The sequence below is a fragment of the Tubulanus polymorphus genome, chromosome 6, assembly GCF_964204645.1.
Source record: "Tubulanus polymorphus chromosome 6, tnTubPoly1.2, whole genome shotgun sequence".
NCBI lineage: Eukaryota > Metazoa > Nemertea > Palaeonemertea > Tubulaniformes > Tubulanidae > Tubulanus > Tubulanus polymorphus.
The window spans coordinates 9,631,637-9,654,878 of NC_134030.1; the positions used below are offsets into that span (position 1 = coordinate 9,631,637).

A 23,242-nucleotide genomic window follows, 5' to 3' on the forward strand; every position below is an offset into this window, starting at 1 on the left:
AAATTTCTGCAACAAACCCAACATCCGAATTGTTAAATTCTACAAACGATGGTATCATTTCTGAAACTGCTAAATTCATACATGCCGGTCTCAAAAGGCTTAAAAGTTCAAGTTTGCATCTATTTTCTTTTTAGATGACGATTTTATTTTTGTAGATCCGCTATGTACCGAAAGTTTTGGTTGAAGTGTAATAAACTATCGTATGGGGTTTTATACACCGGAATTCGAGCTAAATTCGGTCCAATAAAAGTATCATCCTGTTCCAGGTGACATAAGTTTTAAAACATTTAAGTAATGTTGATAACAATAAAGTCATAGTTAAAGACTCATAATAATCGTCAAGTAAAACCATGGGCTATAGAAAAGTTTGACCCGAGTGGGAGTTGACTCAGAATTCAAAATTAGACCGTTTTCAAAAGTTGAATTTCAACACAAATAACTTCTGAAAAGGACCTGTTTGGTGTTGTGGTAATAAATTACTAATCTTCTTCTTCGACATGACCGTATACTATCGGCAAAAAGATATTCACGATTATTTCTAGGCAGCCTTGCGAAGCATGATCTATTAAGACGTACTGAATAGCGGCGCACGATTTTTAAGCCTCGGGAACAATAGGCCGGATCGTCGTCAAACAGTACTGTCCTATTATGGCGCTGAACACGTTCGTCGATTGGTAGTTAGACTAATTTCCAAATATTTGTGTTGCGAACGAGCGAGTTTCGACGAACGCGGCACGGCGCTCAAAGCGAGATAAACATCCCACATCGGCAGCAAAATCGACAGAAATAACGACGCCGGGTACCGCGGTCAGCAAACGTTTCATGGACATTATCCGTATATGACTGACTCGTAAGAAATTTAATCTAGGTAAGGACATTTTCGCTTCTAAATGAAGTAACAAGTCCATAGGGTAATAATCCAGGTATGTGGTAAATGGATATCTACTTAGTTTATGGTTTATGTATTTATGTTTGTTCGAATTCTTTTCGAGAACTTAAAAAGAAATTTCAATGAAATGCGTGGAATGTGCATATAGTTCACTGCTTACCAATTGACTCCAAAAGGGGATTATCTACAGAAATGTGTTAGTATGCGTATGAGTATTTTGTGAATGATTTGATTCTTGTTGATAAACACGATGAATTCTTGTCCATATAAACACGACGTATTTAAACATTTTCTTTGGTATGCAATTGAGACAGTTTATTCTACGTCGAGTACTTTTTCTACAAAAAACGTGATGTCTACCGAAAGATCTACTTCATTCCTTATCGATAAAATATATATTTTAGACTGATTGTCGAAATACATATCATTATTGATTCTATCGTTTTTATTGGCCAATGCACGATTGTCTAAATTTTGTGTATTTCTGGTCATATTCCGCCTACAACGCTGGAATGAAAAGCATTTGAACGGACTGTTCACACTTTGTAATTACGATGCCCAACACTAAAAACTGAATTGATACGATTGGGTTTGAATTCCGACAATGTTGCCGATTGAAAATGGGAGATACGAAAGCCCAAAGAACTAAATCGATACAATCTGTGTTCCGACCACATGTTGCCGATTGAAACTGGGAGAAACGAAAGCAACCCCCCCCCCCAAATGATCGACTTTGTACCCTAAATGTTACCTAGAAAACCTACACCTATTTTTGTAACGGAGTGTGCTTTCTTTGGAGATTTAACAAGACGGAACAAAACAATTTGTAAACCTACTCCGAAATTCAAGAAGGTTTACCATGTCATTTAGTTCATATAACCCAAATACCTCCAAGAAGCTAGCAGTATTCATTTGAAGAGGCAGATAGCCTCATCACCTACGAGTAATCACCTTAAGATATTCGCCGTAGGTCTCATATAATCAGCGTTGGGTACATCTATTTGTGCATCTATCGATACATACTTATGTGATGTGTAATGTAAACGTTTTATAAAAGGAAATATTGTACAATTTCTGTGTTTATGAATCTCATTCGCTGGCGTTGTCACTTCTGAATCGGAATCTGTACCAGTAATTGATATTTGTTTACGATTTGTCTTCTGACATGCACGCGTGAAACTGTAATAACTTTCTATCGGTTGTTTCGTTTTGTCAGTGATCCATTGTATTCTTCTATACATGAGTCATCGCGAACTGATATTTGTCGCGCTCAAACACCGCGCGCGAGTTTTACGCGAATCCCATTCCATGACACTTCAAAGTGTTTGGCTATTCCGCTCGTTACTATGCGCACTACACGTAGAATTACCTGCGTCATACTACGTGCCATAGTCTCTCTCAGCTAGATTCCGTACATGGTTTTGTCGATCATGATTATTACTACTATCATTATCATTCTTATTATCATCATCGTCATTACATCCAAAAAGGGCATTCGAATCGCCGCCAATGATTTTCTTTTTTTCTATAATTAATTATATTCTATTTCTATAATTCCCTTCAATCCGAATGTGAAAGGCGCAGAAAACCCATTATCATTGCTAAACAGCTATATTTAAGATGATAATTATCACTATCATTTCTTTATCCAATAATTGTACGTACGTGACGTCAACAATATATACATGCATAAAGCGTTAAGTTTTTTCCTTGTATTGTATCATAAAAAAGTACTTGTTGAAAAGCTAATAATAATCTATAAATAGTTTAGTTTATTATTCTTTATCAAAGTGTGTACTAGACTAGTACGACGGATAATCAAGAAAAACTCATTTTAACAAAATAATTCAATACAGCATTTCATATTGAAAACATAGAAATATTGTTGATGCGGTAGCTATATTTTACTCTTTTTCGTCGCCTTTTCGTCGACGTATACACGTGCCATGAGAAAAGTTAGTTTTTAAAATGTTGTCGTTTCGAATAAGATTCGTGTAGATTTTGTATTATTGGCGTTCGCCGCAGTATATGTTGTTCTCACGTTCCCGTCAATATATACCGTTAAATATCATTGACGCAAGTTCAGCGTTTTGTATGGGCCAAATTTCTGCATTAAATTCTTTTTCTTTTCCCCACCGTAGTCTACAGTAAAAGAAGAAGACCCATTCGTCGTTCGTGATATTATTCTGTGCACAGAATGAGGCCAATGGAACAATGTGTACAAACGACAGCTAACTTAATATCTGGGCAGTAAATTCTTTGATTTTTTGACGCCGTTCATAAGCCGTTACAATAATATTTATATACATTGATACCTGGTAGGCGTTTTACAAGGGGTTCTGTTTGAGTCGATGTGCACTACGTTGTCGATATTGACGTTTTGAAATAACAAAGTGAATTGTATCGTTTATTTTGTAGTTGAATATATTTCATAACTCTATTTATTTTTTGATAACTTTTGATAATAATTTTTCGAGGATGTGCACTGGGTGCAACTGCTTCATCAATATAGCGGGCGAGACTGGTTGCCGGTAAATTCAATTCAATTATCGATATTTAAATTCAAAATAACATTATTCATCCTTAATTCTTTTTTAGATGTATTTTTCAGTTTACGCATTTTTTCATTAATCATTATAATAATTATTATTATTATCATTATTATTATTATTATTAAGCAACATACGTGTGTTATTTTTCAAGGCGTCAATAAACTTTCTCAAGTTAGTCTTCTTGCTAATAACAATTAACGCAAGCGATGCGCCGAATATTACCTAGCTACGCCAATCCATGGATACTTCATATTTTGAAGTCGAATATGACGCTTGTGAGCTTTATGTGACGTTTCTGCACTACCCTCCACACCTAGGGAGTTGCCCTTTCGAACGGTCTACTTTGGACGTGATTCTGGGACAATCTTCCACTATTCAACTTAGCTCTAATGTGTTTGTTTATGAATTAGCTATAACTAATAGCGGCTATTATAGGCATATACATATAACGATCAAATATACGTTCGCTTCAATACATTGAACCGCAAAACTAATATGCTTTTGCGGTCTGCAAACTCATCGTATATCCGTGCGACCGCAATAGATCTGGTTCGTTAAGGTTCATTAAACCCTATCATTTTTTGTGCCGTTGCAATTTTCTCAGTCGTTTCGTATGTTTATTCTCTATTTTGATATGTTAAGCCCTCAATGATAAGCATATCAATTGCGGTTAAGACGTCACACGTCGGTGACGTAAATCACGTTCAACTCAACTATCGTAACGCGATGTAGATTGGGAATTTCTCGCGAACGGAATAGCGAAAACGCTGACGCACGCGCATGCTTGGTTCAAACAAAATTTGACCAATTGTATCGTCATTCATATTAGAACTTTTTGTTGCCGATACGAAATACTAATTCAAGAAATCATATTTATCTATCTAAGTGCATTATCAGATTTATTACTAAGGCCAGTCGGATGTGATTTGTGATCAGCCAGAACTACAAAATAATGAATTCAGTTGAGCATAACAATCGTTTGTATCGTAGATTTCTACGAAATAGTACAATCGAGAAGAAAGACAGATGTGTCTATTACAAAAATATATTAAAAAAGCTTTTAAAACGCGCAGAGAACGATTATTATGCAGATAGGTTACTGGCAACAGAACATAAATTGAAACAATTTTGGAGAATAATAACAATATTGTGGGCAAAACAATAAAATGCTGATAGACTACCTGATGCATTTGAAAAAAGTATATGTATATGTGTGCGTGGCCGGGTGCGTGGGTTGCGAGTGACTCTGTAAGGGGGCTCTGATTCAGATCAGTCATATTTCGACAAAACTGGCACTCTCTTGTATATCATTATTACTATATATTGTTAAAAAGGTTCATACGCAACCTTGCAAACTTTTCAATCATAAACTGTTTTAAATTGAAATGCAAAATAAATTCATTCATTCGACAACTAGAAAATTTGCGCTGTGTCAAATTCGACAAAAATCATCGATTCGTGGAGTATATTCGCTTTCGGACTGTCACGGGCTCAAGCGAAACCTCTCTCATCAGGTGACGGCATTTCCGGGAAACTAATGCATTATTTCCACGAGTGAAAAGTCTCATTTCTAACCCCGCATATCCGTGTTCGGCCCGTGCTTCCGGAACTCGTTAGTTGACGTACGCGTAACGCTTGTAACAGATAAATGTCTTCGCCTTTTTACGCCCGCGGTTGGATTCGGGAGACCCAGGCTGAAATCGGTTATCGGAGTTAGTCGACTATTTTACGAACTACAGGAAATTGATTGTCAGTAAGTCGGAACTATGGTCCGGAAATAGTCGACCACGTGACCGAGCACCGGTCGCTGTAGTTGGGACATAGTTCCAAGATTGCCGACAACGTGTAATGCGTTGTGACCGAACCATAGCGCGTTTGGTTATTAGTTCCGCAACTTCTAGTCGAGTGTCGACAAAAACCGTAGTTCGCCCAGGTTTACACATATTTAGCGTACCAGATTTAAGATGAATAAGACTTGGACCTTCGATTTTTAGACTCATTGTATTTTTAGATTTAGACTGTGCTCTGGGCCCGATTTCACGAATAAGTTTAAGCCTAAAACGGTTAAGTTTGAATTGTTGTCCTCATTGAAAACATGAAGTAACCAATCAGCAATTACACCAAAAATTTGAGTTAACTTCTTTTGTGAAACTGGGCCCTGGAAATATCTTTGAATTTTGACTAGGACGGGTTCTGTATAATTTGATTGAGAGTTTATCAAGATGTAACTGATAAAGATTATTAAGACATCTGGCCTTCCGTAAAGGGGTATCAAACAAAATATATAATCATTTTATGTTATTTTCGGCGTGTAAAGCCACGTAGAAATATATTCGATTGGTATTGTTCGTTCCCAAAAATGAACATTTCCAAAAATCGTACGTGCCCGATAAAACGTTATCGGTCGTAATCATTTCTACGTAAACAGTTTATATTTTTCTCTAAATCGTCGCAGGTATTTCGACTGAAAACCATATAATATTCCTTTTTCTAGATTCATCGGTTCATTTTTTTCTATTCACATCGGTATGCGTATATAACGCTTCTTTTTCGAAGTAACTGGTTAACGTAACAATCAAAAGCTTTTTCAATTACGGTTTTCGATAGAACGATATTTCGATGGGCCACATTCGTCGACGATTCCCCATTATGTCGTCGATCTTTTACGTCAAAGCCACGGCATGACATTCTGTCACAGTCACAGTGGTTCTTTTGTGTTAGATTTCGTCAGAAAACTGGATTGAAAAAATACAATTGTTACACATGTTCACGTCGTTTTATGTATATAAAGTGATTATTTTTGTAATTCGAAAGAAAAATAACCACTAGATATACCTAGCGCCATATAGATCTGTCAGTCATTCCTCTGAACGAGTTTCAGTTTTCTAGTATTTTTGCGCGTTAAGATCCGCCGATTCATTCAAATAGCTGATGGAAGAGGTCAGGGTTAAACAATAAACACGTGACCTAAAACAGCACTACACTACAATCCGAATTCGAATCCACATGCTCCAATCCAATGAGTATCCACACTTGAATTGCTGATATCGACGCTTGTCGAAAATAATACACACAGGGTCGGAGTCGGTCTAGGTGGGTCTATCACGAAAGAAGGCAAGCCCATACTTTTGTCTTAAGCAATCGCCACGCTTCAACGGTACCAGTAGTGTCCAAAAGGTAATAGATTAAATTTATAGTGTATGTCTATATACGTATGTTTATGTAATTTGCCCATCTATGTATGTATTCACACATGAATTATAATTTTGTAAAACTTTAAGATTCCTGAATCCTCCAAACAACCAAGATCAATCCGCAAAGAGACACGTTAGTTTACGAGTATGATGATGATTCCAGTTTATTGACGATAGTGAAAGTGTCGAATCGAGAGTCAGATCGAGAGTGACCCCGAAAACATATTACAAATCCATTTTATACATTTCAATGAAGTATAAACAAATACTGTGTAGTCATGGAGTTGGTCAACGACTGCCTGATCATGCTAATCGCGCATAATCTGTTTGACCATCTCCATGACTATAATACTAAGACTATAAGAAGCTTAACAAATATATAGTAAATACGGCTTATGCCTAACATAGCCCTCCCCTTTCTTAAAAGTTCGACTCGAACTTACAAATAAAAAAATTACATTAAAATGAAAGCATTATACAAGTTTTATAGTTGAGGAAAGGGGGGTTAAAAAAAAAGAATTTTAAATACAAAAAAAAAACAATTTACATAAACAAAAAAAAAGGTAATAATATAAAATACATATGTAGATAAAGATAACGAATATGCCAAATATAAAAGAAACTGAGTACCCAAAGACGGATGAAGTAAATTAACGAAATAAGTAAACGTTAGTTTACGAGTATGATGATGATTCCAGTTTATTGACGATAGTGAAAGTGTCGAATCGAGAGTCAGATCGAGAGTGACCCCGAAAACATATTACAAATCCATTTTATACATTTCAATGAAGTATAAACAAATACTGTGTAGTCATGGAGTTGGTCAACGACTGCCTGATCATGCTAATCGCGCATAATCTGTTTGACCATCTCCATGACTATAATACTAAGACTATAAGAAGCTTAACAAATATATAGTAAATACGGCTTATGCCTAACAATTTTGTAATTTGTTTCTGCGCTCTAAGCAAATGTCTTTTTGTTGAGCAAAATAAACTAAACTAAAACTAAACTAAGGAAAATCGGGAGGCCGGCGTACGTGTAAGAAAAGGTTTTTTTCAGATAAAGCAGATCTGATGATATCGGTGAACTGATATCAATCTCATAAAAACCCACATTATATGTGTAGAAAAGTTTATTTTCTAACAGTTGCGGGATTATTTCTAAACTCCATCATCATCAGGTTGAAACGGTCTTTGTCGTGACGAGAAGAGCAACCCGAATGGGAAGGCCGGGGTCAGGAACCCCGAGACCGCCCCCCCCCAAAAAAATCCGTCCCTGTACGCAATCACACGATTTTCATCGCATGCAATTAATTCCCAGAACAAGAACACGTTTTGAGAAGTTGAGAGCAACATACAAAAATGCACCAGCCTCGTCAACACCGATAACTAACAACAGTGGGATTGAATTCACCTTTGTTTTACTTTCTGTTCTGTATCGCGGCGGCTCAGTTTATGTATCCCGTCGCTCGGGACGACATTCTCCTGGATAGTAAATGCCGTCGTTGTTAATAAAGGGTCTGTATTGACCCGGCTCATGTCATAGGCTACGTTACACGACGATTACACGGCATCCTATTGCAACCGTTGGAGAAACCTACTGAGGATAAACGTCGAAACTTCGAGGGTATGGACTGTAGATGTGTTTTTGCGTGTAGCGACTGCTGATGTACTTTTGAAGATTATCAGGGCGATGGGATAATTAAGGTAATGAAGTATACCTATCAACTCGTATGCTTTAGGTTATACAGTGCGAGCATTGTTTGCAAATACTTATCTCCAAATTGAAGGGTGTTTCAGGCACTCGAAGTTTTATAGCGAATCGTAATCATCGTTTGTAACTAACTGTAACTTTATTTCTTCGGGGATTGAAGTGCGTCAATTTTGCGAAGGAAATACTTTACTGTTATTCCCTTTGATTAAAATGTAATTTGCGTCGACGATATTCGCGAGCTCGATGAAGTTCGGGTTCGTCGTAAGGTTAATCGCTTTCCAGAGCGCATTTTTCATTTCGTAGCTATCACGGCTATAGCCAGCTATTTGACATTAATTGATTTACATCATTATCACGATATGATATCATATCCGATCTTTATTCGTCGATGTATTATGATTACTCGTAATATGGCGTGCATAACGGTAATATCACGGACGGCATAACGATGTACAAATATTGAATGTTTCGTTTCTCGTCAACGAGAAACCGCTGCCTTTCCCTTAACGTCCTTATGATATATTTCCCTGTTTCTCATGATTAGATTGTGAGATCTAGTGCCCAATAAATCTGTGAATTTGAATAGGGATAGATTTTGACTAAGATGTTGTTGGAGCAAAACGTACTTGCTGAGTCGTTCGCATACAGCATGATACAACGTGGTATTCATCCTCAATTTGGTTATTCTTACACAAAGCACTGATACCTTTCTTGGGGTCACTCGCCTGGCCCTTCTGCAACATAACTATAAGTAATGGTTTCTGCAGCGGAATTTACCGAGAAAATTGACCATTTGCCTGTTATGCAAATCGAGCTAATTTTCATATTGGAAAGTTTGTTTAAATGTTTTTGATAAAGGTAACACTTGGGGCTATTTCCCGTTGTTTGTACCCGTTTGTCACAACCGATAAATCAGTTGTTCTACGCTTTCTAAAATCATATGAACACGTTATCAACTCACGTCAGAAATCACCCCAAGGGTTAAGAGTTTTTGTTGAGATGAAATAGATTTACACGAGAATTTTGCGGCCCATAGGTAAAGCTTGTACTCAATATATTGAAACTGCGTAAGATCAAGAAAAAAGTTCCCCACAGTGATAATAATACGTATTCATAATTTCACCATTTCCACCTACGCATGTAGATTAAGTGGCTACGCTCGTGATGCAAACATTCCTGCCACTGTACTACCATATTGTCTTACGCACATTGAGTTCTAGTCAATTTTTGCATCCGTAGAACAATAACTTTATTCTATGAAAGAAAAGGCTCGACGTAAAATGGGCATGTTTTTAGACTATAACTTTCGTCTCTCGAAACGCGGGTCAAATTGCAGCCAACAAGATCTATTCGGCCCCAAACTGCCACTGTTTTTATATTTGGTTTTTAATACGCGGAAAGCCACAATAGTAATATCTTTATCTACGAAAACCCGCGGGCGCTCTAGCGTAATGTCGAAATCTTGGCTCGCTCTGAGCGATCATTGACGGACGCGTAAATGAACGGGACGCGCGCTCGAGAGCATAGATCTTTCTGAACGTAGCGCGGACTTCGGAATTACATCGTAGACTTAGCAACTGCGTGAAGTTAGTTTCATTTTTCGAGTGATGGAAAAAGCTCAATAAGATGGTGAGTTTTACTCGGCTTCCGGCTTATTTTCCATCGCCAGATGAGATTTCTCCTAAAATTCCTCCAATAAATTTCCGAATAATTTCCAAACCGCGACTCAGTTATTTTGGAAAAAAAGAATATTATTTGAATATCAAAGCGAAGCGTAAAATGGAACCGTATCTTTCGTTGCTGCTTTATGACTATTTTCTAAGGTGGTCAGAAGTATATCTTCGATATTCAACATTCGGAGAATACTTTCGAATTTTGGTAATATAGTTTCGGATATGATTTACTTTACGAGTTAGTATATGATTAACAAAAATGTACACGGTATATCATACGCAATTTCTTAATTCTAAACTATTGTCTTTTTGTACTTTGAAATGTTCGAAATTATTATAGGCATAACGGTATCATAGCAAAGTCAAAATGCCCTATGTCGTCCACTAGTCGTACGCTATGTTAATTGCTTTATTGACAAAGATAATTTCAATACTACTAAAAGGCCCTCATGAGCGAAATCCATTAGGCGTCAAGTGCGTTTATTTTGCAATTTACCCGAGTCCTAAGAAACGGCAACTGTTTTCAGTGTATAGATTTCTTCATGCGAGAAGATCTCCAGTGTTTATTTCCTCTTACGAAGCCCCCGACGAGTGTGCCTTGCCAATGGTCTCGAGGTGATGCGTAGGTCGGCTCGCCCGTTTACGATTATTGTCCGAATATTTTAGAGCACCGACGCACCCCGGGTGGGAATGGGTCTTGTGAGAAATAGCAGGGTATTCATTTGTGTTGAGGGTTTTGTCGGTTTACCGATTAATACGATATTTCTTGATTTAGATAGAATGCACCGAAATGTATATCTACATTATATGTTGATTTTATTCGAATATCTTCTTTCGACACATATATGTATTTCGACCTATAAGCAAAAACCGGCGGTATTAATTCACACAATATTTGATACAATATCTATAAAAAGAAAAACCGTCAATGTACGTCTCTATTGTGGCCATTTAAGCAAATCGTACCGATTAAATTGGAATGTTCCAATTTCGCTGAAGGGAAGTTGTTTTTTTTAATGAGATAACGAACTTTTTAATGGTATAATGCGCGCGCTAGTTCGTGCTTTGATTCATCGTCGTTGTCGTTCATTATACAGGTGTGGGTATTCAAGACTCGTTCGGGGAACATATTCTTCGATGTTTCTTTTTCAATAGCTTTGAATACCCGCCATATTCGACGCGATGATCGCGTCTACACAAATAAATCATGCGAATTAATGCATCGATGACAAACATTTTTTCCTATTACGTATTATACATTTACCATTTAACCAGATCCTAATCACAAAACCTGCCCTAACCATCTGTATAGTTCCCAAAACCGCATTCCTTTCAATGAAATGGCGTTCGAGTCTTGTTATCAATTCCGGATATCGTTTCTTTCTCGTTGCAGGCTAATCCTTCATCGACGAACCCGAATCCGATCGTAATGACACAGGAAAAAGACCAGAAAGAGCCGAAGGCGCCTTCGCCGGCTATGGAGGAAAAATCGAAGTAGGTTAAGATTACTAACGTTCGAACGTTGGAGTAAGCAGACTGATAACTCCTTGGAGTAATAATTTCAAATGATTACTGCAAATTCTTATTTACTATTTATTTTTTTCAATCATTTCAAATGATTACTCCAAGATTACTCCAAGCTCTAACATACAAGCACGCATAACGTTTAGACGAATAACATGGAATGACTCTTCAAACAACGTAGGATTCGTATATTCGATGTAATAAGACATAATTTAGATACGGAGATTCTACTTCAATGATTGCATTTTCCACCTGATGATAGAATCCAGTAACTCATTCGAAAAGACATTCTCACAATTAAGACTTTTTTGATATGAACATTTTAGTCCAAATCGGGGTATAGGACTTCTTCAGTAACCATAATTGTGTTTTCGTTACACTCTTGGTGCTCTGATTTCATTCGTCAGTTTATTAATTGTGTGCTTGATGTGTGAGTGCGATGAATGTAATATGGATGATTTGGGTGAGGCCCAGATAGACTGTTTCAGTCGCTCCGTATAGCCTCCATTATTCTGCTTCATTTTTCTTCCTTATTCTATATGTATAACATCATCCAATAATGTGACACTTTTATGAAAATGAATTTCAATTTCAATGTTATTCTCACGGATTAAGCGAAAATCAGGAATACGTTCTAGAAGGAACGCTATCTTACAACATAGGATTGATAGGTAATGGAACATATTGTTATAGTTTACACTACAAAGCCTAGTAAATGTATTGAACACAAGACGCATAACATCATGTCCCATTAATCAACATTATTATGCCGTTCGGCCGGTGAAAAAATACTCGCGTCGTGGCTTTGACTTCGTGGCGCATATTAAAAGCGTTTTGAAGTCAAGTTTTGCCTACGCAGATCAAAGATATAAATGCCTTATATCAAAGTATTTTTACATGTGTGTGTTCCTTCGTTCTGATTCTGCTGTATAGAAAGAACGTTTTTAAGAAAAACGGCTGAAACATTCTCTTGTTGACCGATATTCCTAATTTCCATACACCTTGAGCTATTGTTCATACAAATGGTATGTTCTATTCAATTCTTCTCTTTTTTTCTAGGGCTGCTTATTCTCGTTTGTACACGCTAACTGTTGCTTCAAAGCAGTCCTTCATTTAATACTATAACAGCCTTAATGTATATTGTTTATTCATTAATCCTGTTGGAATTTCATATAGAAAAAATCATATCGTATCAAACCAATGTGTAGGGACTCGGTTAGCGGCGTGATGTAGGATAAGGCCACATAAAATCCTAAATCAATTCAGTTTTTTTTGCTCCATTCATACGTATTCTATACTTCGTTATCTAAAGACTATTAGAAATACATCGATTGGGCTTCCACAGCAATACACTCGTAGTAGAATCTAATCGATTCGCCACGCAGTTGCCGTCGGTAATTCTTTTTTACTCAGTAGACAATATCGATTTTTGACAGACATTTCATGTCGTGAATCTTCGGCGTGTGACATATTTCGGTTGGTCTTTTTAATTATTCGGATTAGCGGGTAGCTGTGGGGGTAAATAAAATCTCTGCCGCGCAGACCGTGCGCTGTTTTGCGGGCATTTCCTACGTCGGTGTGTTGATCGCATTAGTTTCGGATTAATCGGTTGACGACGTGCCCCCGAAGCCGGTAATGGCGTCGCGTTAGCGGCGTAATTCCGCTGTATCAACAGTTGCAGGAGATACAGCCGATCGATTCGAGATTATGCGCCGATGAAACGAACGCTAGCGCAGGTCTCGTATATTCGACCGGTCGTGACGAGCGCATTTCCGGAGCAATTATCGTTCGAATTACGAGACGTCATTTTCTCGATGATTAGCACCAGTCTGAGTGTGTTCGTCGTCGTGGCGGACTTCTTAAAATAGATCTAACGAAACGAATATTTCATGAACTTACACGTCTCAAGATGTACTCCAAAATGGACGAGTTTCCTTAGATTGGTCTACCGACAAGATAGAGCCAGGTACACGTACACGGTTCAACATGCGTTGCAGCGATGAAAGGAAGACGTGTCTTTGTATTTGGTTACTTTGTTTACTTATGCCTATGGCTCATCCTAGAGCATAGGCCATCAAATAAGTCAACTCTGGTTTCTTCTGTCTCTACCTGTGTTTTCTACTTGGTGGTTCCACGTGAGGCCCATGTTTTTCAGGTTTTTAAGAAGATCTCGTCATCACGTCGGTATCGGTATTTTTTTCCATTTTGGAGGGTAACACCCCTTCAAGATATAAGCTGCGATCACACGAGAGTATCTTTGGCCCGACCAAAACCGCCGAACCAGGCCCGAGCAAAATTTTAGTGAGTTACAATTGAAAATTTGCGTTGATCTACTTCCCTAACGTCTCCGAGATATACCGTTATTATTGATCAGTGACGCTTTAGGTGACATACCTTCCAGTGATAAGTGATAAGAGCTCATTGGTTCCCCGACCGCATAGCGAGATTCTCTAGATAAGTCATGTAATTCGTAAATTCCCTTATTCGTTAGTTCGCGTACTGGATATATGGATATTCTATGTAATGGCTGACGAGTTTTCAAAATTGATGACAAGTCTAGGAACACGAACATTAGATGGTTTGTCGTAAGTAGGCAGTCGTGAATATATATATTGCATGGCACACGCTAAACGATTGCGTCATAGTTTTTCCAAATTTCGGAAAAAGACTTAAAACGAAAAATGTGCTCGGCAAAAAATCTGCCACGAAACCGCTGCAATAGGTGAACATTTGAACCGTAGACGTAAATACGTAAATGTGACCGAAGCAAGTTTTAGAAGTTGACACGCTAGCCGGTGGAATCAATATTCGTTAAGTCGAGACTGATTTATCAAATATTGATTCTCAACTCTGTCGGCGTTAATCAAAAGTCAATATGCAGAGCTAACCGAATACGATGTTAGTAGATGGAAAGTCTAAATGGGAAAATTCAATAACGATCGTTTCTCTGACATCGTCGCCTGACCACGAGGAAAGCAATTATCATCGGAGTTCAAAATATCGAATCTTAATCGTTGAAGGCAACAGTCATTTTGTATTATTCAGACGTACACGTCGCTCTGGCAGCAGCCACAACTAATTAAACTTACATCATCGCTTCTCGAACTTCATTATCTTAATGCGTCTCCTGGTATCAATATATGATAACGTAATTCGTTCATTCTCTAACGTTTTCTTTGTAACGCATATTTTGTTCTATATAGATGCTCCACCTCTGTAGCGGACGAAGAAATCACCGACGAAACCCAGCAGATGTCACGCATGGACTTGTACATAGACATACCTAGTCCTGAAAACATTTTACCCCATATTGATCTAATAAAAAGGTTAACTCACTAACCACTCACTCAAATTTAGAATCTCTACTTCACTTACGACTTCTCAAAAATGGAATTCTTAATTTCCAGCACGCACTTAATGAACACATTAATTGGCATTGTTTTTAACTACTTATGCACATATCGTTACGTCACGCGTTCGTGTGTAAACAAATACCAAAGCGTTTAGCGTGATCTATATGTGAGTGATAAAAATGTCTCGCCTTCTTGTCATGCATGTCCTATCAGCATTTACGTACGCGTTATCCTTTGCAAATGGATTGATCTACATTACTTTCAGGGCACGTCGTCATATAATGCAAATTTGAATAGTTTGTAAATACATGTATATATCATACCATCGTGTTGCTACGCATTTGAACCCATGGTCTTATTTTGAAATATTCCGTATAAGGTTTAATATGTATAGTTATCATTTTATGGTAAAATACTCATTATACTACTTGTAGGCAATAGCCTTACATGCCTATTTACACAGTTTAACATATCGTCGATGATAGAGTTGGAACACGAAAATTTCATTTATAATGTTGCAATATTGTTAAGGTCATAGACGGACAATTTCAAACTTTGGAAATGATTTTGATAACGACGCTACAAGTTGATTACACCGTCAACACGGTGTTTGTCGCATGGCTTTGGTTAGCAAAGTAAAGTATTCGACACTCAAAGTTCTTCTTATCTATTTCATTCGTTGATGAATTCAAATGTTGGCGCGGATCGTGTATGGCTGATCGATTTCATAATGAATTACAATTGATGAACCTTTCCGTATTTTTTTACAGAATGATTATGGAAGTAACACCGCAGAAGAAAGGCGGCACCTTTCACTTCCCATGGGGAGGCGGTATTGTAGTGCCGTTCGGGCTGTTCGGGAAGAAAGAGAGCATCGTAGCTAAGATGATCGCTCCCTCGGAACGCCACTTGCATATTCCAAAAATGAGACCAGACGAGAAACTCCTTAGCGAGGTTAGATTGACAAATTTACATAAAAGTAGTTGAACACTTAAAACCTATTTTCCCTGGGTAATATAGTTCTCTAGACTGGTGATCAACAACTCGGGTTTTCTCTAATGACATCATTCTGGGATTCCGATCGGGTGTTGGTGCCTGCCCTTGACTCGGTTCAGCAGGTTATTCCAAACATCAGAGGAAACCCCAGTTGGTGAACAAGTCTAGATAACTAGATGAATGCTCCAGTAGGTTAAGCTTTAGCATCCATTAAAAATTAATTTAAATGGTTCAACTATAACAAGAAACCGGGATAGAAGAATCTGCACAATTCTATGTTTAATATAATATGCTTTAAATATATTATGTAATGCTTTTGCATTCTTGAAATTGGATATACGTAATGATGTACGCGCGCAAATTCTCTGCATTCTGCTCTTAAAGTACGCATGATCAGCATAAATAAGACTTTGTTTTGTGTCACTGGGTTATTCATAGATGAAATATCAATGATTTATTCATCCAATGCGATTTATGTCATTATGCCATCTGTATCGATCATGTAACCGCGCGACATCCGCCTCCGACAGTGCCACACTACGGCACAATACTCACCCGCAATACCACACGTACGCACGTTCATAGAGTCTTTTTTAAATCATTTCAAAAATAAATTTCATATTGCAATATGCTTAGTTGCTATGCTATGCTCATTAGCTGTTATTGCTATGATGCTACGAAATCATAGTGACTTTTCATGCTGTCATCGAAATACAAACCAATGCATACGGGATATAAAAGCAGGGTGGATCCGGGATTAGACATAGCGGGATTCCGAGGTAAATGTTAATCAGCTATGTAGCAACTTTTCGGGAGATTTCTTTTTTGGGGGTTAGGAATTTGAAAAATAAAAGCCTCCAGATGCATTTTCCTGCATTAAACCAGTTAACGAGATTAACATTTAGTGACGGAGGCGTTACTACTGATTTGGAATAGCAGTGTTAAAAGAAAAATAATTTTTTTCAGAGGGGAGGGGATTCCACCTGACACCCGGAATCCCCTCCTGGATATATCCTGCATATGAATGACGTAGCATTTCGAATTCGTTTTGTAGGTTTATCTGATCGCTTCAAAGAACTACACGTTCAAGAAAGGCCTGACGATCGAAATTCCCGTGTATGACGAAGATCTGACACTTTTCGAAATGAGACTCATGTTTAAAAAGAATGGATCTGAAGAGGATTGGACACAATTGGATTTCACCTTTAACGTAAGCTCCTAAAAAACGTACCTAGTCGCGTAACTACTTTCAACTGATTAAACTGGTTTTTTCCGAGTTGGCTATCTCGGAGTAAAACTCTAGAACTTTTTTTGACGCCATGAAAACCGTAACAATAATGTTTATATACATTGATGGAATGAGTTATCTAAGGGGTACTGTTTGAGTCGATGTGCACTGCATCATCAATATTATCGTAATAATTACGATTGTGAATTTTGGTAGGTTATTTTGTAATTGAAAATAATTCATAGTATCTAACTTTGATAATCCTTTTTGAGAAGATGTGTACTACGTCATCAATATATTGGGGCTAGACTGGTTGCCGATCAATGCAATTCAATTAGATATATCCAAGCTCTGAATAACTTTATTGATCCTAAATGTTATATGATGTTCTATCATATGAAATGAAATTCCATTCAATTTTTTTCTAGAGTCGGTGAGATAATCAGTTTGAATAGATCAATTGATTTAAAGCCCATTTCATCGGAATTTAACACCTAGATTATTATGCCTTGATGGATGATTGGTTATAAAATCCGATAGAAAGAGCGAAAAACTGGTACTGTTACGCGGTTCATTCCTTTTGTCTTATATCCGCATTCTCATCGACAGGCTAATTCGAAAAACGTCAGTTTGATCACCGATAGCCTGGGGATGTTTGTCGTGACGTCACGGCCAAAAGCTGAACGATTCGAAGTGTCGCCGAACGGAATACTGTACAACGCCAAAATCAACCATCTGATCACTGTCCGATTCCCGAAAAAGACCGTCGACAAGCCGATGAACTGCGAAATACAAGTAAGTATAGAGATCTCGCACGTGTGAAGCAAAGTCGCTTCATACATGAAGGAGTTGCTGATAACTTATTGATTATCACTACAAGTATATATGACTTAAAAACTCTCTAGTGGGCGAATGTTTTTTGAATGGTGTTGAAGCATTTTTTGCTTTTTGTTCACTTTTATCAAAGTTCTTAAGCGAGCGCTACTTTCAAACGACTGTATGACCGCTTCCTTTCAACACAGTAAGACATCTCTAGAGCGTACTGATGCAGGTTGAGCAGTCAGCAGGTTTGACTTGTGGAAATCGAAGTTATGAGTCTGGCACCTGTCAGGCGACCACCCTTGAAAAATCATCGATTACATCGTCCAGCCCCATTTGACAACGACAGTGAAAGAGTTTTTTAATATCGATATTTCTATCACGCACCGATTGTGTTTGACCAATGAATTATATCAATTGACGATACTTTAATCATGAATTAAGATACTTCCTCAATGTACTAAATTTGACAACAAAACTACCAATGCAGCAAACAAAAGTCGAAAATATTTACAATAAGTGAATGACCCCCGCACGGTTCCCACTTATGAAACTCTGAAAAAAATGCTCATTGATGATGAAAAGTCCATTAAAACACAATTTCGACCTAAATACATATTGTACACTCAATATAGATAAGAATATGAAGAATACCTATGATAGCAACATAATTTGGATACAAATATCAAACACATGCTCGGGTATGATTGAAAGGACAACCCCAAGCCGAAGGGTGAACTAACCAGATATAAATGTTTTGTTTGTATGCATTTACTCTCTTATATATAGCCTGTCGTATGCATTCGGTGAAATGAATTTGAACATTATGATGAAAATGCATTTTTTGCTAAATAAAATGATATCGCATTTTTTAGATTCACAAAATACCACACGAAAAGATCGAACTCGCTAAACAGTTGTACGGTAGCGAATGCAACGACGTGCTTTCGATATCCGAGTTTTACGACGTGCAATGCCCCGACGAGTTCTATCGGGAATTTCGTCGAGCCGTGTCCATCAAGATACCACTCCTACGACACAGCGACAGCGCCGATATCGAACAGGCGACGACGCTAGATGGCGAATGCGTCGACCGACCGGGAACCGGGCAGACGGAAGAAGACCTTGAGGGAATGGCGGTTATGCAGAAAAAGAAGGACGGATGGGAACTCGTCGAAAGCAATTTGAAATTCACACGGTCGACGATTACCTTCGATACAAAAGCACTGGGCCGGTAAGCGAATGTATACCTTTTAGATATAGAATATAACAGTGGAACCTCGTTACAGCGAACCTCAAGGGACGAGAAAATAAGTTCGTCATTGGAACAATTGCATTATCTTTTTTTTTTCATATGAAGTTTATGATCAAAAATACCAATACACGAATACAGTATACACACTAGCAAAGCGTCAATCTGACATTTTATGCCGTGTTGAATAAAAATAGTTTTACATAATATATTGTCACGATGTTTTGAAATATAAAAATACAACAGAGTGTTAGTTGTGTCATTTACGGGTTAAGGTGGTTGTTTTCTGTGCTCATATTTCCAGGGACGGGGTAAATATTCATTACATATTATTCAGATTTTTCCGAATGAAATTGGCAGTATTTGATTTTTACTTATTGTTCGACATTGTTCGAAGTTGAGATATTTGTCGCCATGAAGAAGAAAAAAGCATTTTGATTTGATATTAAGGGTGTCAGATATACTGAAAAGATTGTTCTGTTCAAAAAAGAGATAGAGTTGGAGAATTGCAGTTATTGCATGATTGCGTTTGTATTGTTCGGTAAAAGCGACAGTTTGTTTTAAGAAATCCTTAAAATTGTCCTTTTGGAATGAAATCCTATGTTCGTAATAACCGATGAATGCTAGTCTATCCAAGGCCGTATTAACGAGGTTCCACTATACGAATGTCGATATACTTTATGGATGTAATTTGTCATGTATATTCAATTTAGATTCTGTATCGTGCGATGCAAGCCCGGTCGCAAACCCAGACTGAAATTTGCGCTACCGCATATAGAAAGCCTACAAGAGAAAATACGAGGGGAAATACTGACTTTCGTGCATATACAACCGAAACTATGGCGAATGCTGTTCGAAGTTGTCGATTCCGAACTAGAGGACATTATCACTACCGAACGAACAGAAGCCGGTTGGAAGCGCGTCCCGAAAATACAAAGACCGCCGGAAATCAACGACGAACCCGAATTCCAATCGAGACGAATGCGACGACACCGCGCATCGATCGCTTCGAATTCGGACTCGCAATCGAACGAAACCGACGCGTTGGCGTTGGTGAACGGTTCCACGTTCATGGTGGCCCTCGGCAACGGTATACAGATACGCGAGAATACCCCCGATGAGCGGAAACTTCTTCAATTTCACCAAAAAATGACCGACAACTATACGTACTTCGAGGTCGTACCGGATGCGCCGAAGCCGAAGCCAAAACGCGTCGAGTTCGCCGACGAGCTCGCCAACGAAAACAAGGAGAACAATAACCTCGACCCGCTTGCCGCTGCTACGACGAGCCAGAAACACTGCAGCGGCCAGCTGGCGGTGATAAATATCTATCAATACGACGCCGAGGAAGAGCAGAAAAAATTCCCCAATCGCAACGTGATTCGGACTTACAATCTGAGCATGAACGACGCCGATATCGCCGAATACCATCGGCCGCCGACCCCCGAACCGGAGCCGCAACAAGAGGTGAAAGCCCTCAACGAGGTTATACACATGCCTCAGACGAAGACAATCGAAAACGAGACGGCGACAGTCACCAATAATAAAGTGAGGAACTTCAACACGCCGTCATTCGCTAGATTGACCAAGACACAACGTCCAGTTCAAAAGGGTATGTATCTTCATTGGCAATATCATCAGCACATCATGAGGGTGTATGCCGAGTAGGAGATATGTGAGAAATGTCGTTATATTACAGATATTACAGCGAATATACCTATATACAATGTTCCTCCCAATCGACATTGTCGGTTACTTCGTGGAACAAAGATTAGAAATTCAAATCACATTTCTAGATATTTTGATATTGATTCCCGTTCAACGATATCCGGCATTCTTCACCTCTAATTACATATTGTGTAATCTCGTTTCGTATTTTCAGTTTCCAAAGAATCGAAAGTTCTCACTAGCAGAAGTATGCAGATCTTGGCGCGGGAAATCGAGCAGGGCCTGACGTTAGCCGTCCACCTTGACCTTCCCGATTCGGCTATCACGGGGATCGGGTTCGATTCGCTTTCGAATGGACACAGTCTTGTAGACGTTACGTACAAGGTGTTGTTGCGCTGGAAACGCTCTTTCAAAAGCAAAGACAGAGACCAACAGGTCGATAACCTTGTTCTCGCGCTGAAAGAGATGGGCCGATTCGACATCGCGGCAGTCGTAATGGACCGACACCGACAAAACGCTGAGCTTTCTCCCGATTGCTTCAAATATTAAAAGATCGGACCTGTTTGTGATGGGGTGACAGTTTAAATAGTTCTCAAACATTAGTGATATACGTCTCACGTCGAGGATTTGTCAATTGCAAAATATCAAACGAACAAACGTGCTCATCGAAATGGATTCATTTTCCGATTCGAGACGACCGTCGTATAAGGCAGGATGATACGAGTTATTGTGATGATAGTTGAATATCAAGTGACGCTCAGCGCGATAGTATTCATAAATTTCCGGAGTAGAACCTATACGCAGATTTATCTTTAATGTAACTTGTAAACCGATTTAAGAGGAAATAAGCACAAATAAGACGTCGATTCGTCGTGTGATAAACTACTGAAATAAAAGCATGCCTATTGTGATTACCATTGAATTATTATTACGCTTTTTATTAATGATCCATCCTCGCTTGCCAGGGTTTGATTGTCTCCCGCCGGAAGCTCACGCTAACACAAACCCTTCATTGGTCTATTACACTGCCAAAAGATTGAGCGGATAGGTTCCCGCTCAGCACCCACCAGTCTATGTATCTATCCAATTGGATCGTGGTATTTATAGAGCAAACGTCGTGTCGGTAAAACGCATCTAATTGGCGAGATATATATAGACTGGTGGGCGCTAAGCGGTAACCTGTCCGCCCAAATCGTGGGCGATGTGATAGACCAATGAAGGATTTGCGGTCGGGTTTGTGTAGGTGTGAGCTCCAGCGGGCGGCAATCAAACCCTGGCAAGCGAAGATATTGTTGATCTTAAAATAGGGATTGACCCTCCTATTTATTTAATTGGTAGACTTCGTTTGATTTTTTTGGTGTTCCTTTCAGCATTTTTCTCTTTAAATCGATAATTGGACATTTCGGTTCCGGTTCATTCAAACGATCTCCCAACCAGCCTGAACCGGCAAGCGACTGATTGGGCGTATCTTCTCGTTAACGATAGTAACGGATTCGACAGACCCGGAAGCAGTTTCTTTCGACGTTTCTTGGTTAAATTAAGCTTGAGACAGAGTGAAACGATTTTTTTTACCTAGCCAAATCTTAACTCATGGCCGTCGAACTCGGTTCACGACGCTGCGTATATGACAATCTCGTAGTCCATACATATGACACTCACTAACAGTAGCGTCATTTTCGTAATATCTTGAGCTATGATAATCTATATTCAACTTCATTGACGTAAGTGAGCGGAACTGTTGTTGGAAATTGCGCATTTTTCGAAGTCACCATCTTCCCGTTGTTATCTATGTTTATCAAGGAAATGCCACCTAGACCACTTATATATGATTCTAAATTACTGTTTGTGCAAAACCAGGTAAGTGCGATATGTACCCCACACCTACACAAATGAGGATTGCATACCACACGTGAGAGGGGTGATTTTGAAGTGAGAATTGAATGTACTGTTATCACTGACGTGCATTCTATTAAATTATCACCCCAAAGTCGAATACCATTTCAACTATCAATCATCGATTAGGGGAAGATGCTATGAGAAGGGTACATACGAACTTTGTTTATTATCTACTCAAAATGTCCTCCTAAGTAGCTGTACTAACCCGCGAAGGGCCATGGACCTTAGGGACGCTTCTTGCTGGATGGGAATAGCTGGTAAACTAGAGAATGAATAAAATTACCCATTTGCGTTTCATCGACACAGTGAGGTAATATCATAATCAAAGAATCAAGACACACAACGTTTAGTCCAGAATTCAATTCAATATCCGCTAGAAATCATTCTCAGAATAAAATGAATTCGCCCAAGAATAAAGATAATGAATCTATTTATCCGTAAGAAAAACCGAACTCGCAAAAATGGCGATAGTATTTTTTTCA

General features: G+C 38.5%; 1 protein-coding gene across 2 annotated transcripts; it reads left to right on the plus strand.

Moving 5' to 3' along the window:
* Positions 1-694: 694 nt before the first annotated feature.
* On the plus strand, positions 695-22,109 carry LOC141907043 (uncharacterized). 2 transcript variants are annotated; one of them, XM_074796590.1, is made up of 8 exons: positions 695-868; positions 11,418-11,518; positions 15,672-15,855; positions 16,952-17,107; positions 17,735-17,920; positions 18,820-19,178; positions 19,910-20,808; positions 21,079-22,109. In XM_074796590.1, exons 2-8 carry the CDS (start codon positions 11,454-11,456, stop codon positions 21,411-21,413), a joined length of 2,184 nt encoding a protein of 727 aa, XP_074652691.1. In that variant the 5' UTR covers positions 695-868; positions 11,418-11,453; the 3' UTR covers positions 21,414-22,109. The 2 variants fall into 2 exon arrangements, with proteins under 2 accessions (XP_074652691.1, XP_074652692.1); XM_074796591.1 differs by lacking the exons at positions 695-868; positions 11,418-11,518 and adding an exon at positions 13,991-14,133.
* The last annotated feature ends 1,133 nt before the right edge of the window (positions 22,110-23,242 follow it).